This window comes from Saccopteryx bilineata, chromosome 2, assembly GCF_036850765.1.
Source record: "Saccopteryx bilineata isolate mSacBil1 chromosome 2, mSacBil1_pri_phased_curated, whole genome shotgun sequence".
In the NCBI taxonomy this organism is placed as follows: domain Eukaryota; kingdom Metazoa; phylum Chordata; class Mammalia; order Chiroptera; family Emballonuridae; genus Saccopteryx; species Saccopteryx bilineata.
This window is the reverse complement of record NC_089491.1, coordinates 31,875,659-31,893,395: the sequence shown is the minus strand read 5'-3', so window position 1 is coordinate 31,893,395 and position 17,737 is coordinate 31,875,659. Positions and strand designations below refer to the sequence as shown.

The window sequence follows — 17,737 nt, the reverse complement described above, 5'->3', positions numbered from 1 at the left end:
CGAGGTCATGACAATATATTTGCTGAAAAGGGGTCACGAGAAAGGAAGATGGCGTCTTTTAGAAACTGGAGAAGGCAAGAAATGAATCTCACCCTAGAGTTTCCCGAAGGCTCGCAGCCCTGCCCTGCCTATCCTTTCCTATTAGCCCAGTGAAACCTATTTTCTGTCTGGCCTTCAGAACTGTAAGAGGATAAATCTGTGGTGTCCTGAGCCACTCAGTTTATGGTAAGCTGTTATGGTAGCCATGGCCAACAAAGATGGTCAAGCACAGTCATCACTAACACTTTGTTTCTTCTCATTTTCTCTCCCCAACATCAAATGAAACATCCAATTCAATCAAGGTTCTTGGAGTGGTATTTTTCACTCTCTCTTAAAGACAACTCCCAAACCTCATTCACTCTCACCTGCCACAGTGTGATAAATAACTCCTTTTAGGAGAATTTGAGTTTTCCAAAAAGCTCCATGGAGAAGGTATTTTCTATAGAAAGAGAACAGATGGTGAGCAACTGCTCAGAGCTGGGCACCACCATGGGTATTTTGCACCGATCTGACCTTCCAGCTCCTTTGAGTGGTATCACTCCCCTCAAGCATTTTGTGACTGAGGATACCAAGGTTCATAGATAGTAGCCAACTTATTCTGGGGATGAGTCACCGAAGTTGGGACTGGAGACCAGGTCTCTACCACTTCAAGTTCGAAAGTTCTTCCCATTAGAACATGCTGCTTCTAAGTGTTGGAGAGGCTGCGGAGAAAAAGGAACCCTCATACAATGTTGGTGGGAATGTAAAGTAGTACAACCATTATGGAGGAAAGTATGGTGGTTCCTCAAAAAACTGCAAATAGAACTACCTTATGACCCAGCAATCCCTCTACTGGGTATATACCCCAAAACCTCAGAATCATTGATACATAAAGACACATGTAGCCCTATGTTCATTGCAGCACTGTTCACAGTGGCCAAGACATGGAAACAACCAAAAAGCCCTTCAATAGAAGACTGGATAAAGAAGATGTGGCACATATACACTACGGAATACTACTCAGCCATAAGAAATGATGACATCAGATCATTTACAGCAAAATGGTGGGATCTTGATAACATCATACGGAGTGAAATAAGTAAATCAGAAAAAAACAAGAACTACATGATTCCATACATTGGTGGAATATAAAAACGAGACTAAGAGACATGGACAAGAGAGTGGTGGTTACCAGGGGTGGGGGGAGGGAGGATGCAGGAGGGAGGGAGGGAGAGAGTTAGGGGGAGGGGGAGGGGCACAGAGAAAACTAGACAGAGGGTGACGGAGGACAATCTGACTCTGGGTGAGGGGTATGCAACATAATTTAATGACAAGATAACCTAGACATGTTTTCTTTGAATATATGTACCCTGAAATATTAATGTCATCCCATTAACATTAATAAAAATTTATTTAAAAAAAAAAAAAAAAAAAGAACATGCTGCTTCTAATTTACTTATCCCAAACAGTACAATGCTAAAGCCACAATTCCTGCGTCAGTTTGGAGGAGCTAGTCATTTGAGAAGTAGGCACCACTTCCTGGAAAGATAAAAATGAGGGGACAATATGACTCTGGGGATAACCTCTTCGATAGGTCATCCTGTACTCACTGCTGCTTCCTCTCAAGGACAAAACCAATTGACGGTGTGTGTTACCATTTCTAATTATTTTAAATCTCCTTATAGGGGTATTTGCATTCGGGCTTTTTGCTACTGACATTTTTGTAAATGCCGGACAAGTAGTCACGGGGCACCTAACGCCATACTTCTTGACGGTGTGCAAGCCGAACTATACCAGCACAGACTGCCAAGCCCACCACCAGTTCATAAACAATGGGAACATCTGTACTGGGGACCTGGAAGTAATCGAAAAGGCTCGGAGATCCTTTCCCTCCAAACACGCTGCTCTGAGCGTTTACTCTGCCTTGTACGCCACGGTGAGTATACGGGTCTTGCCATCTCTCCGAAGCTGGGCTCTGGCTGGGATGCATGTCCTTCTGCCTCCTTCACCCCCATTCTTTCACCACTGTCATAGTGATTTCTAAAGTCTTGCTGCAACATATTTCTCCTATGTACTACCATGCTGTTGCCCCTGCCCCCAACATCTCAATGTCACCTCCCAACCTGCCAGAGGAGGATATTAGTTCTGGAAAGAACATTGATAATTGTTTAGTCAGATCTTCCCATTTTACCGATGTAGACACGGAGGCCCCGGGAACAGCTAAGAACTCGCAGTTAGAGCAGGTACTCTGGCTTCTGGCTCCGGAGTGTGTCTGGGAGTCTCACTGCCCATGCAACGCTCTTTGCCAAAGTTGGTTCTGAACAGCATCCATTCCTCACGCCTACTTACAAATTCGCGGGTGCGGGCCTTAGATGGAAGGCTGCCCCTGCAGTGCACACACCTGGGGAAAGACACTTCCCTCTGCGCCTCCCACACTCCTCTGTGGCTTGGTCAGGACAGGTGGCTGACCCTACAAGACCCCCAACACCCAACACTTCACTTCTTCCCGCTCCACTGGTCACACAGGCTTTGCCTGCCCCTGCTGAAGTATAACGTCCTCTACATTTTTTGCTCTGGTCACAGAGAAAACCTAACATGTAACCTGCAGCTGAAAATACAAGAAATGATGGTGTCCCTCTTACTGTTTCACTCCTCAATTGCATCCAGTTGGGAAGTGACTTCATTTCACCTTTCTCTGGCCTGTGTTTGTGTGGGGGCTAGAACAAATATTAATACTTTTCCTCCCACCTTCTCAGTTCTGCTGGCTGGGCTAGTTGTCGGCTGACAGATTGATATGACAAAATTCAAAGTTTAATATATATATGCGCAGGAGGAATTCACACAGGCAAGATAATTCCATGAAAATTTCAAAAACAACAAAGCAGCACTGAGTTTATAAGACATTTTGGACAAAGGAGAAAAGTGGGGAACAGGGTGTCATTTCAGAAGTGAGTGGGCTGATTTACAGGAAGTCAAGGGGAAGGGGCACACGTGGGGCAGGAAGATCCTTGCAGGTGATGCAGAAACAATGGGACACAGCGGGAGGAAGCTGACAGGTGCCTGCCTGAAGCCCTCTGGTTTACCACACTTAATTCAAATTAGGCTAAGGCAGCAAGCCCCCTAAGGTCTCCTTCTTGAAGCAGGTTTCTGTCGTGAGTCTGGTGGGCAGGAAAACGGGGAGGTTCAAAGAGTCTTTCTGAGTCCTGTTTCTTAATAAACAGTTTCAGATCAATATCCCACAAAAGCAGCTCCAGGGTGGAAAAGTTTTGGTCCCTCCAGTTCCACAGAAGTGAGAGTTAGGGATCAGCTCCAAGGCTCAGTCTCATATTCACTTACCATAGAAGCACAACAGTTTTCCTTACTTCAACTTATTGTATAGTCAGGATATGGCCGGTCTAGTGATTCTCAATGAAAGAGGAGGAAAGGAGAAAAAAGAAGAAAGACCCCATTCAAACTATCCATTCTTCCTAGAGATTCTGAGCACGGCTCCCCAACCCCAAGAGACCCCCATTCCCATCCCCTGAGAGTCTGTCTCTGATGGAAGAGTATTCCTGCAGCTACTCTGAATTAGTAACATTCAGGGCAGAAAAGCAGCTACCAGCCTGATCTCTTTAGTAGGCTTTAAAACAAATTGCTAAATATTGTCTTTAAAACAAAGGTTCCTTTGTGTTTTATTTACAGAATACATCCATAGGACCAATTTGTCCACCACCAATTATTCAAAATAAGTCTTCCTCATTATTCCTTTTAGATCTTCTCCTTAATGAATTTGTGATGAAAGTTATTTCAGCTGCCCCCCCCCACATGAAGGAAACATGAACATAAATAATACAGAAGCCTCAGTTTGCAAAGCAGATCACTGAGGTTTCTTTGCTTTACAAAACAACGACAAAAAAAATAAACAAAACCCAGAACTATGTCAGGTATATTTTTAAGCAAAGAAAGTCCTCTCAGGCTTTCAATATATTCTTTAATTTTCAAAGTATTGATTTGCCTTAAATTATCTAGAATCTAAGTTATGTGAAGCAGTGTATTTTTACGCCCTTTTTTCTATATTTTTATTATACTCAAGTCGTTGCTATGTGCAGTTAATTTGTAAATACCATTATGAAATGAAATCTGTTATAATAACTACTCACCAAGTAAGATATAAATGTATTTGGGAGAGAAAGGAGTAATTTGAGTCAGCTCACTCAGGACAGATGTAGTCATAGCACATTTTCAAGGATTCAGATATAATCCAATGTAAATCATGCCTCACAATCATCAGATAGACCCTGGTACAAGATTCCAAATGTGCAAACATTTCTAAGCCCCTTTTATGTGTGAAGTGCTTTCAGAAATTGCTCAACAAATATTTCCTGAGTACTGGTTAATACAGTGAAGAATACTATTATAATTAACCATAGGCCTTGTGCTCTTAATAGTTGATAGTTTAATAGGAAAGATTTATGAAGGTTATATGTTAAAAAATATATATAGAAGCACAAAAAGACTAAACTTAAATTTACCTAGTATAAATGTTACAAAACATTTCTTATACAGCCTCAGAATGGTGTAATAATATGCTCTAATTTATGTAACTCTAATCTGACCAAGTTTTCTAGGGCATCAGCTGCATATAACAAAGAGAATCCTATCATCCTGTATTCGCTCCAGTGTCGAAGCATCATTCTAGAAAATTAAGTTTCCATTGTAATGTTGTAAAATGCATCTGTTTGAACTTGCATGTGCTCAGGCCACACAAACACAGTATAGGCTATCATTTAAGTAGCTGCATACTATTTTTCAGGTTACAAACCCATTTATGACTTTTATTAAAGAAATGATGGATCAATAATGCCCTCTACTGGTTTCTTATAATCATCACCAAAAGTTGATCTAATAAAGTGTTTTACTTATTTGAACGAGGCACACCTTCCTGACTAGGCCGCCAGGGACACATTTGATAACCAAGCCTGTGAAACGTTACCCAGCTTCTCACAATAAAATAAGAACAGCCTACATATTATTCCCGAAACTAATATAAAATAATAGTGAGTTGTCAGCTGTAATTGAAAAATAAAATTGAAAAAAAAAGAACAGCTTACATGAATATAGGCTTCATAAATTTCAGGTGTCATAAATTAACCATTCTTTGCTTAGTTCAGGTCTTCCCCATCTTCTGTATGTCATGACTCAAGATTTTTAAAAATTAACATTTAAAATACACCAGAGTAAATTAATAGATAGAATTGATCACAGCTGTCCCACAGACTGTGGAAATAAATTTCCCAGCACAACTGAAATCTGTGTGATGCACTGGTTAGGATGTTCTAATTCAGACCACCAACTAATCAGTAAATGTTTTTGTATTTATTGCTTAGAATTGTGAAGAATCAGCCAGAAGTATGGGGGACGCACAAGTAAAATGTACGGCCTCTCACCTACCTCATCTTCTCTATAAACTTCATTCTCGTAGAAGGGTTATTTGGTATCTGAGAATCTTTCACAATCTCCCAGTACCGAATATGGGGCTTTTATTTGTTGTGTGAACACTGCGTCTTCTGAACCTGACCATTATTATGCGGTCATTCTTCATGTCACCAGCATTTCTGTTCACATGTCCCCTAGAATACACCATGATTAATGGACATCTATCCATTCATTGTCCTTGCTGCACCTGTTTTCTACCCAGGTTCTATACTGAGTGGCTAAGGGGAGCTGTTCTCCCAGTCAATGTGGTTGCTTTGGCATAGCCCCTGTTAGCGTGTGCGGGTGTGTGTGTGCGTGTGCATGCATGTGTATGCACCATATAAGGAGGCTGCCCACTCACCCCCCGGTCTCTGCCTCGTTACAGATGTACATCACAAGCACAATCAAGACGAAGAGCAGTCGACTGGCCAAGCCAGTGCTGTGCCTCGGGACCCTCTGCATGGCCTTCCTGACGGGCCTCAACCGGGTCTCTGAGTATAGGAACCACTGCTCTGATGTGATCGCAGGCTTCATTCTGGGCACTGCGGTAGCCCTGTTTCTGGTAGGTCAACCTTCCCCTTTCTAATTTATCCCTCTCGTGCCCTCTGGAAGGCTGCCCAGGACCATGGTGAATCAGGTTCCCAGGAGTCACAGTCTAAGCCCGTGGTCATCGGGCCCCAATCTTGTAGTTGCAGTTGTTCTCTAAGAATTTTGCATCCCTTTGCTGCAAGAACAATTTCTAAAGCCCCCTTTCTTTCTGAAATTGACCGCAAATTCCCTCTGGGGATCCTGGAGAGGAATGCACAGGAAGAATGGCTTGCTCCACTTTCTTCAGTGTTGTGTTCGGCCCTGGGGCTGGGTGGACCTTCAAAACATTGTTCTAAACTATTTGTTCAGGATGTACTGGGAGAAGAACCTAAGTGTCACTTGGGGGGAAGAACAGAGAACAAAGACCACAGGTGGAAGCAGGCAGCCCCTTTTCCAGCATCTCAAGAAACTGAGCTCTGGCCCAGACTTGCATATCCCACTCAGAAATATAAAAACCCTCGGCTAACCACATCCAGACTTTTTAGAAGTCCCCTCTTATTATCTGAACATGCCTCTCAAGCATCTTATTTCTGCTACAGGTGGCTTCTCAACCTCATATAATGGTGTTCCTGGGGGAAAATTGTGGTTAATACAATTTTCTCCATATCTTTACATTTCTGATGATATTTCAGTTTCTCGAATTGCTGGGGTCCTGACTACCTGCTCAAATAGGATATTTCTTAATCTGAGTTGGATTGGAAGAGAAGTTAATTTTTACTGTTTCTGTCTTTTTTTCTACAGTTTTATTGAGGTATGATAGCATATAACAAATGGCACGTAAAAAGTACAGTTTGATCAGTTTTGCCATAAGATGCAGCCTTCTTTTTCACCCGCGCTCTCCTCCTTCCTGAGCCACCGCCGATCTTCTTCTCATCACTCGATATTAGTTTGCCTTTTCTAGGAGTTCATATAAATGGAATCATATAGTGTGTACTCCTTTTTTTCTGTCATATTTCACCAGCATAATTATTTTGAGATTCATTCCTGTTGTAGCGTGTATCCACCATTCATCCCTTTTTCTTGCTATATAGCATTCCATTGCATGGGCATATCATAAAGGGTAGGTTTTTAATAATCTTCAAGGATTTAAAATAAGCTCAAAAGGATATACAGTGAGTCACCAGGCCTGGAGGTTCCTGTATTGCACATGAAATGAATTCCTAACAGAATTCAGCCAGGTTACCCACTGAGACAGAAGCCATCATAATCTGGGTATTCCTCCTCGCATTCTGCCCTTTCTGGTCCAAGGCACTCATTAAGACTGGCTTCTCACACAGAAGAATTTCATAGCCCTGTGGTCTCCTCATCCTCCCCAACATACAAAATACACACATACCTCTCTCAACCACTAACACCAAGTTTCCCAATATTTTCACCTGCAAAGATGCACGCAGAAAATGCTTACATTTATTCTGAACACTGATCGGGATACTGCATTCTAGTTCAAAATTATTTTTCATGGGTCTAGGCTTTTCTCCTGTAGTGAAAGATGGACTGAAATGCAAATTCTCTGGGGGGAGCTGGGGGGAAAGTGGTGCTGAGGACGACCCTGACCTGTGGATAGCTCATCAGGGGTAGTTTCCTAAGATTGCTATTTTTAAAGAGGGAAAGGTTAGAGGTGAGTTCAGAGAAGAGAGGGTTTTCAAGAAGACATTGACGATCCATAAATGAGAGGGTTCAAAAGGAGAGGCAGGCAGTTTTGCTGTCCATCAGCCCTGGAGCCAGCCATCCCCAGCTGGAGAGAAAGAGCAGTGTTAACTGTCCCCAAAATTGAATAGGGTCTTCACAGGATGAAATCTATAAACATGCTTTGTGTCTGCTAAGGCCCCATAGACAAATTCTGCTTTAACACTGAACTTGTTTTCTCTCGGTGACTCACAGACTCGTTTCCCAGCACTCAGTTACTGTTCAGTTATACTATGATTGGCTTCCCAGTCGATGGCAAATGGCAAAATTTGTTTTGCTCAGATGCTCTGTGTAAGACCCAGAGTTGCTCAGGCAGGAGACAGACCACAATGTATCTGTGTGTGCACATGTACATATTTCACATACACACACAGTAAGGTGAGACACGGCAGGGGGAGCATGTTCTGGAAGAGATAGGAAGCATGCCAGAGCAGAGACTTGGAGAGGAGACAGTGAGAAAAGAGAGGAGGGTCTGAATATGGAAGCATACTTGCAGCATATGTTCATTAATGTTGTGTGTTTCCGATGAAGATGAAAGTGGGGAAAGGGGCAGGGAGAATATCAGTTGAGCAATTACTACATACCCTACACTTTCTGTACACCAAATCATGTGCTCCTAGGACAACCCTAACAATATTCTCACATTATAGATGGGCCAAGAGAGGCTCAAAGAGAAGTCACTTGCCATGGCCACACAACTGATAAACCGTGAACCTAACAGGAGTCTTTTCAACTCGAGTCTCTTCAATCTCATCATCTTCCACTTCTCCCATTTCCTGAATGGAGGAAGTTTAAGCAGAGGTGCAGGGAAACAGAGAATATGTAAATGTTCTGCAAGGTTTGAACAATGACAGGAAAGATTCAAAGGCACTGGATGTAGAAACAAAAATGCAGAACAATGAAGGAGAAAGATGGAAAGAAACAGAGAAGCTCTACATGGGCAAAGTAAGCAGAGTAGGTGGTACATATGACTGAGGTATGAAGGGGCCTCAGTAGGCAATAAAAGAAAATGGGTAGTAATTTAAAGGGGAAGTTTTTTTTTAAGGAAGCAATAAAAGAGTCGCTGATGAGTTATTTAATCTCAAACAAAGAGCGGTCACATAATGTAAAGATGACCTTAGGCAGGAGTTAAAGACTAGCTGATGTTGAATAAGTATTTGCTCTATGTTTGGCACTTGTGAAGAGGCAAAAATACTATTGGAGTGGAGCTATGGAGTTTAAACCTCTTTATGACGTTGGGCAAGTTACCTAGTTCTCTGTGCCTCCTTTCCTAATTTGGAGATAATAATAGTACTACCCTTCTTGTAATATTGTTGAGAAGGCTAAATAAAACAAGGTAAAACTCTGAGGATAATGCCAGACACACAGTGGCCCTCAGTAAGTATTAGGTGTTATTATCAGATGGTTTACAATCATCATGTCTTTTAATCATTACAGATTTATGAGGTAGGTATTCTATTCTCACTTTACAGGCCAGGAAACAGGCTCAATGGGTGGATTGATTATCACTGGCCATAGACTTCCTGGATCATGCCCAGGTCTTTCTTTGGTCCCTACCCACTGTCTAAAGGAAAAAAGTCACTATGGCAAAGACATTCTAAAAGAAAGGCCTGCCACCCTCAGGGTTGGCCAGGCATTGATGGCTGTAGTCTGACCCAATTTTTTTACCCCTCATTCTGCAGGGAATGTGTGTGGTCCATAACTTTAAAGGAACACAAGGATCTCCTTCCAAACCCAAACCCGAGGATCCCCGTGGAGTACCCCTAATGGCTTTCCCAAGGATAGAAAGCCCTCTGGAAACCTTAAGTGCACAGGTATAGTAAAGTGGTTATAGCCACCAAACCCTGTACCAAGCCTAGTACTCGGGAGGCCAACCAACCCATTCCTCTACTAAAAAGCAAGACACCACTGCAGCTACACAGCAGCAGTAAAAATCTGTATAAAGGCCCAGGAGAACTTCACAGCTTCTTTCAGTTAGTCCTGCATCTATTCTAGGCTTGGCAACCATGAATCATCAGAAATTTCTTGGTAATGCCTAACTTAACCTCAGCTTCTTCAGGGTACCTTGGTCTCCAGTGTAATATTACAGTTAGGAAATCTGGATCAATCATGTGCGAAGTCAACTTGATTCAGTAACTAGAACAATATTTGGAAAGATACAGGTTTTATTACACCTAGCGCCAGCTATAAACTCGAAGCACATTTAAAATGTTATTAACAAAATAGATGCAAGGGTCTTCTTGGATCTGTTTTGATGACAGCAATCAAAATTCCAATTCTCCGAAACTTACCAGTCACTTATTAACCCTAGGACCTTGCTTCACACCAGGGATATAGAAAATATTTAGCCACACCATCCTTGCCCACCAAGAACTCACAGAGGACTAGCAAAGATGGTTATCAGTGAGTAATCATAGCCTAGTATGCTGAATCACAGGTCCAAAGTTTGCTGTGTGGACTATAAATGAAAGAAAAAAAAAAGTCCTATTCTGTCTGAGATGAAAGGAAAAGCCACAGAGAAGGCTCACTAACTAAGAGGGGCCTGGAAGAATGGCATTACTCACTTAATCACGTTGGCCTTGAACAGTTTCTAGGTGCTTTACACATATATTCCTATTTGAACAAAAGCCTATTGAACTGATAGTGTAATTCTCATTTCCGGGTTAAAGACAGGAGTGCTGGAGATCAAGATGTTCGGTTACTTGCCCAAGGTCACAGAGCTCTCCTGTCAGAGAGCTGGGTGGGTAGTTCAGGAAGCAGACAGAGAGCAATGGCTAATAACAAAGCAAGGCTTTTGTTAACATGCCACTGTTTTCAGATAGCCAAGTTCTGCTAACATGGTTATTTTCCATCACAGTCTGTTTATCTTGAAATTTTGTTTGCATTTGGCATTTCTTACTGAACTCTTTGTATAGATCCTGAAAGGGAAAAGCAAATCACTTCCCCCGGGAATTAGTGTGTGCTTCATAGCAGTAGACTATAAAAATATTTTTTCACTATTTCATTTTAAGATTATTAACTATCAGACAGCTAAGACAACTATCCTATTTATTTTCACATTCAATGAAGTCTTTTTTAATTGTATCAGTAAATCAAAAGAAAAACCCAATAAAGCTATTTCCATGTTGGGAAAAAAAATATTTAGGGCTCTCCATAAAGTCCAATACCAAGGACTTTATTTGTTTATTTTCCCTTAACCTGTATTAAGAAAAAGATTTTTATTTGATCTAATTAGAAATAAGGTCCTGAAATATGTATTACTAGTTTATTTATATATAATGTGTTGATGCAGGTGGAATGGCAAATTAGCCTACATAAGGATACCATCTTATTATGTTTCCATACCTGGTAAGAGTAGAGTGGATCCCTCTGTTTCTTAGGTGAAGCAACTAAAAAGGCAAAGGGCGGTTTCCAAAGCAAACTGAAATATTTGCTGAGTTCCACACATGTATTGGTCTCTGTGTCCTTGTAAATGCTGTTTACCTGCCCTGAACATCCTGGTCTAAGGACACCTCGTTCCCACCCCATCCTTCCTCCCAACACTGCTCAGCATTATCCTCTGTCGGAGGCCTTCCCAGAGTCCCTTTCTCTCTTCTCCCTCATGACTAGAAATAGTTACCGGGCCAAGAGACTTCCAGGCCATATTTTGGGAGATTACACTTACTTTGAAAAATGAAGTGCCAAACTGGGTTTCAAAAACTGCTATTCACAAGATAGATAAAAGAAAATTTCTTTTGAATATTATGCTTATATATTGGTCACAATAGGCAGTGGTGGAACTTCTTCCAAATCTGTTCTTGTATCTTTGTATCCATGCAGATCACTTCATCTGGGTACACAATCTGAGGCCTTTTCTGAATACCAGGCTGGGGCCAGAAGACCCTCAGGGCCCCTGTAATTGTCCCTCACAGTCAAAGCCAATAGTGTCCCCTCATATCTGCCTCCCCTAAGGACTTAGAGATCTTTGAGGATCTGAACTCTATTTTACTTACTCTCCACATTTTCTGGTATTCACTAGCTGTGAAATAATGATGGATGGATAGATACAAGCCAGAACCAAAGCCTGAATTAGACACGTTAGTCAAAAACAAGAACCTAAAATCAGACCATACTCACTACTTGAACCTCCACAGAAATGAGAAATTTATGAGAAACAATGAACAGGACTTCAGCAGGCTAGTCAGAAATTTCAGGAAGCCGGATAGAAGTTATTACCTCCCAAGTGATGCCTCCCATACCAACTGTGGAAGATTCAAGTAACCACCCATCTGCTTTTCGTGCCAAATGTTTCCCCATGGTTAGTTAGAAGAACATATACCCTAGTTGTTGGTTAAGACAACTGACCTTTATTATGAACCATCACATTCAATCTCGCAATCATCCTGTAATTGGCATTATTATTCTATTTTATAGTTGAAGTAAGAAGTAAAGCATAAAGAGTGTAAGTAATATACCCAAGGTCACCCGGTCAAAGAACACAAGCCCGTCTCTTTCTAAAGGTCCTGTTTGCTACACGACACAGCCTGACATTTCATTCAAGGGCGATTTTGTTTTGAAATCTGCACTCTCAGCACTGATAATGGAAACGTGGCATAGGTGATAGTAAGTTGGAATTGAGCTGCGGCTCTTCCCAAATAAATACGTGTGCCCTGTGTTTTCCTCTATGGGCAGGAGCTCCCCTGTGCAAGCCCAACAGCTGTGGTTTCTTTTAGAAACTTCTCCTTTCTCATTTCTGAGATAGAGCCATCTACCCAGGAAGAGGACCTTTGGGAATCTGTGAAAGCCCACATTCACATCCGTGAAGTCCACCCCACTGTTCAAAACACCTCAAGGGAAAGACCGTCTGGATGGGAAGAGTTCTCCTTTCCTTCCTCCCGAGATTTGCTTTCCCCTTTGCCACATGGAGCCTCCGGAGCTACCGTGCTCCTTTTCCTCTTTAAAATAACTCAAATTTGAACATTTACCTTCTGTGGTTTCCCTTAGTTGGCTTGATGGACATAGAGTGCATTTTTCTAAACTCTTTCCCAAGTACAAAAGAGAAACCAAAAAAGTGAATAATTACAGAATGCTAACAAAACAAAAAAAATGGTCACATTTGCAAAGCACGATGTTGTGATCCTAAAGGCACTGGCTTCGAGCCCACCACACTCTTCATCCTCATGCCACGTTCACACGGCAATCAAGTTTAGCGTCCAGCAACTTGTCTCCTTGTAGCACACGGTTTATATTAGTAAAGAGAGTAGAAATGAAACGATTGTGTGAAGTCACTGTGGGTATAGTATAAAGATTCCTCCTACTCCAGATGAGGAAAGAAGACTTTTTTTTTCTTTAACACACACACACACACACACACACACGCACACACAATTCAATCTATGCTGAGACCCAGATGCCCAGGACCTACTCCAGGAGATTCTAATTCAGCAGGTCCAGGGTGAAATATATATATATATTTAAGAAAATATTTTCAGAGGAATTCTAACGGTCCCCTTCATGTAAAACTAGTGATATCTTAGACTTCATATGGTAAATAGAAAAAGAAAGACTTGGAGAGATAAAGATATATGCCCCAAATCACCCATTTATTTATCTTAGAAGGTTAATTACTTTATCTTTACCTCTTACTCTTCAATGGAATCCTGTAAACATAAAAATGACCGAAGTATTAACCAAAAATTTTTTCAAATAGAAAGCATACTATAAAACTAAAAACATAAAGGGAGACGTTATTTTTTTACATTATGGCAAAAACTCATCAAACCTTAGTTTTTACAAATATGGAGGATAAAAATACCTTGAAAAATACAAAACAATTTCTAAAATTTGTAGTTGGGCTTTCAAAAAGGAATGAGGAAACTTGTATTAATCAACTAGAGCTTCAGCCACAGTTCCTTACAGTATTTGCCAATTCCATAGACAAGGGGTTTAAGTTCAAACGAGAGAGAAACCTTTGGGTCTGCAAAAAGTGGGGGTTATATAATTGACCCTTGAACAACACACAGTTGAAAATACAAGTATAAGTTTTGACTCCCCAAAATTTAATACCAAGAGCCTTCTGTTGACCAGAAGTCTTACCAATAACATAAACAATCAATTAGCACATGTTATATGTATTGAATACTGTATTCTTACAATAAAGTAAGCTAGAGAAAAGAAAATGTTTAAGAAAATCATAAAGGAAGAGAAGATACATTTATAGTATTTATTGGAAAAAAATCTGCTTATAAGTAGACCCACACAGCTCAAACCGATGTTGTTCAAGGATCAACTGTATATATGAAGAATATAAACAAAAGAGATAGGGGTTATATAAACAAGCAATATAAACAAATATTGACAGAATTAGAAGGAAAAATGGAAAAAGCTACAATCATAATAGGAGATTTTAACACATTTCTTTCTGTAACTAATAAGCAAACATAATATAGTAAAGACATTGATGATCTAATGTCATATATAAGCCTTCTCAAAACACATGAAAATGAAAACAGACCATCTACAAGAGTATAAAGCAAATCTTAAGAAATTTTAATGATTCTATACTATAACACAGACCACATTCTCTAGAAAAAAAATTCACATACCTAAAAACAAACAGAAAGAAACCTACACATTTGAAAATATTAAATTCACTTCTATATAACTCATGACTCAAAGACTCATGTGGAAATTTTAAAACATTTTTAATATTTTTTACTATTTTCAGTATTAAAAACATTACATTATAAAAGATGTGGGGTGCAGCTAATGTTACTTTGATATCCTAAATGTTCATCTTGTAATACAGTTGTGTAACTTTAATATAAAGAAGAATTAAATATGTAGAGAACAAATTTAGATGAAAAAATAATCTGATTTGGGTTGAAAAATCATGGTTGATTTATCAGGAGATGTAAGAATTTGAGAGACCTTGGAAAAGCCTATCAAAGAGTGGGAACAGCCTGTGCAAACTCGAGGACACAAGAAAGCATGGAATATTCAGGGAAAAGTGAGCATGTGCATGTGTCAATCAACCCAACTCTAAGATGTATCTGCTTGTGTTTGCAGAATCACTCCGCCTCCATGACCGAAGTTACCTGAAAGGGCTGATATGTCTCAAGCTGTTTTTTTTTAATTACCCTCCAATTCGATACATCAAGACACACAGTTACTGGATGTCAAACTGTGAAGACAAGTATTATGTTTATCTAGTTAGAGGCTAATGTTTTGTACATTTTTGTATGAGGAAGTGATGTAGCTTGCCCTGATTTTTTTTTTTTTTTTTTTTTTTGGTCAGCTTTAATATATTTATGCCAGAATTTCAAACCAACAAAATTTTCTTCTCGTTCAAGTGTGCATTTAAGAACCACATTTTATTTGATGATGGATGTTGTTTTGTGATATTTGTATACAAACTTTCTTTTCTCAGTTTTATAGACACAGAAATAAAATTAATGTAACAATTCCTTTTAACCTTTTATTACCACAGTTGCTGCCTCCTCCAGAGTCTTTAAATATTAATGAAAGTTAACTTTTGAGTTGCAGGGAGGACAATGTTGGTTAATGGTAAATCTCAAAATCAATTGTACAGAAAGAAATACTACTCTCAAAAAGAACTCTGTCTTCTGATTTCTTAATATGTTATTGCCTTCTCAGTTAAAGTAATATATTAATGAAGTCGCCTAGTTATACAACCAATTGGTGGAAAATTCTGAATTCGAAGGGTGTTGAGATTATATGATTCTTTCTTAGACGATGGTCTCTTCCAATTAAGAAGGTCAAGATCTTTCTGAAATTATGACCTTGGGCAGGCAGGTGACACTGTAGCCTTCTTCCCAAAAAGTAGCCAGCACCAGCCTCCCCTGTCAACTCAACAGTTTTGTATATCATATTGTATGGACTTTATATGAAAATGAATATTTTACAGTTTGCACAGTATTGTTTTACAGAAAGGGTATCAAAGCATATCCAACCCAGAGCCCAAAGTTAACAGCTTGACTTCGTGGCTTTTAATTGTTCTAGAATTTTAACTGCATCTCATTTTTCTAGCATGGTGATAACTGATGTGTAACTCCTTTAAGAGAGGAGCTCCCCTGTCTGTACCTAACTGAATGTTTCTTGACGCTTCCACGTTAGCTCTTCTTACGTTTTTTTGTACATATTTTTTTTCTAAAGAGAAGAAAACGTTATCACAAAATGTATTCTGGCTGGTGTCCTTTGTTTTAAGCTTCATCCACCGGGCAGAGGTATTTGAATAGTCACAATGAAATAACCCCAATATACATTTATACTGTTCAATTCCGTGCCTGCTGAGCTAAATCCAAATAGAGGCTGTACATGTCAGCACCAGCATTAGAACCTAGGTCTGCCTGGCTCCCAATTCCACTCTTTTCACTACATCAAGATGCCTTCAATGCCTTCAAAAGCTTTTCTACCTAGATGGTACAGGGGATAGTGCAGGTAAAAAAAAAGCACATGGTAAAAACAATGCATTATGCTTATGAGAAGGAGTAATTTGCAAACTCTGAGCTCTCCAATCTTGTATAAGCTACCTAAGTGTAATGTTGCCCAATTCAGGCTAATTTACATTAGGTGTTTTTTGTTTTGTTTTGTTTTGTTTTTAATAACAGTAATGTTAGCTCAATTTTATTTCATGTTCGTGGTAAGACATTCTGGAAAATGCTGTCAGGCTGTATTGATTTTACATTACCCATTTCTTATCTCAATGAGAAACCATTTAAATGTCTGACTACCAGATGGTATTTTCAAGAACTTAAGTCAAGTTTACAATGTAAGTGTTATCCTTGTATTCTCTCTGGTTTCAATCTGGAAGAACCTATTAGAAATGTTCCAAGCTCTCTAGCCACAGACCCCAATTTCCTAGCCTTTGGCTTGGGGTGTATTGGTACATGACTGAGTCATGCTCTACCAAACACAACACTGGGACTCTTGGAACTAAGGGGCATCTCTGGTGATCTCTGGGCCTGTCGTATCCCTTCCATTATCCCGTGGCAACCTTGGTGTTGCCCCTATTTAGCCCTGTGTTGTTTCATGGGCCACACATTGACCTTTCAAGTCAATTATGATTCATTTCTTAGGTCTGGAGACCCCTCTATATGGGCTTTCTACCAGGATAAAGCCTTCTTTCTGTCTGCATAAGACAAGTGGTCACTTAGCCTCAGAAAGAATGCGTTCTGCAATGATTTTTTTTCTTCCTCTTTTTAAGGACAGCCCAGATTGAGAAGTATAACTCACTGTGAGCAGGAAGCAGGAAGAAACAAAAGAAAGGCTAATAAAGTATGTGAACAGAAGTAACCTCAGGAGATTATTAGCTCTTGAGGTATCTTAGGACATATTTCATTTCTTTGATTCAGTGCCCAAAACGGCCTGACACAGAGCAAACAGTTCAAATGTGTCAAATATATGGATTCCAGACTTCCTCTTTATTTGGCTGAGGGAGGCTTGACTCATTTGAAAATGAGAATTTGAATGGCTTCTAAAGGTATCTGAAAGCTAGGTATATTTACAAAGAGGAGTAATAAGGGTGAGGAGACTATATTTAGCACTTATGAATACATGGGTATGTCTTTCAGTAGGGCCTAAAGAACTCCCTATTAGGCTGTGACAGATAGAAAGGCTTCATGTTGCTCTACTGAATAAGAGAATGCAAACAGGCACAATTCCATCCTCAAAAGGAGAAGGTGTGGATATCCATGGGATGATTTTAAGAGCAGAAGAGCTAGGAGTAGCAGTCCTGGCCCAGTTGTTCAGTGGATAGCACTCATCCCAGCACACAGAGGTCTCAGGTTTGATCCCCTGTCAGGCACTTGTGAGGACAAAGAATGCATAACTAAATGGAACAACTGAGTGGAACAATGAATTGATGTTTCTTTCTCCTGCCTCCTCTCTCCCTTTCTCTCTCTCTTTCTCTCTTTCTCTCTCTCTCATTAATAGAAAAGTTTTCTTTTCAAGTTGGGAGTAGCACTTTTGTTTCAAAAATTGACTTAATTTC

The 17,737-nt window shown here is 40.1% G+C and overlaps 1 protein-coding gene across 2 annotated transcripts in view; it reads left to right on the top strand.

Moving 5' to 3' along the window:
- Window positions 1–15,898, top strand: part of PLPPR1 (phospholipid phosphatase related 1) — a 252,725-nt gene extending 236,827 nt beyond the window's left edge. Inside the window, exons 5-8 of one of the 2 annotated variants that reach the window (XM_066256634.1) lie at window positions 1,704–1,954; window positions 5,858–6,034; window positions 9,429–9,560; window positions 14,794–15,897. In XM_066256634.1, coding sequence (XP_066112731.1) covers window positions 1,704–1,954; window positions 5,858–6,034; window positions 9,429–9,560; window positions 14,794–14,826 — 593 coding nt within the window. In that variant the 3' untranslated portion in view covers window positions 14,827–15,897. Of the gene's footprint in view, window positions 1–1,703; window positions 1,955–5,857; window positions 6,035–9,428; window positions 9,561–14,793 lie in introns of both variants that reach the window. The other variant, XM_066256635.1, reaches the window with a different exon arrangement.
- Window positions 15,899–17,737: the final 1,839 nt, after the last annotated feature.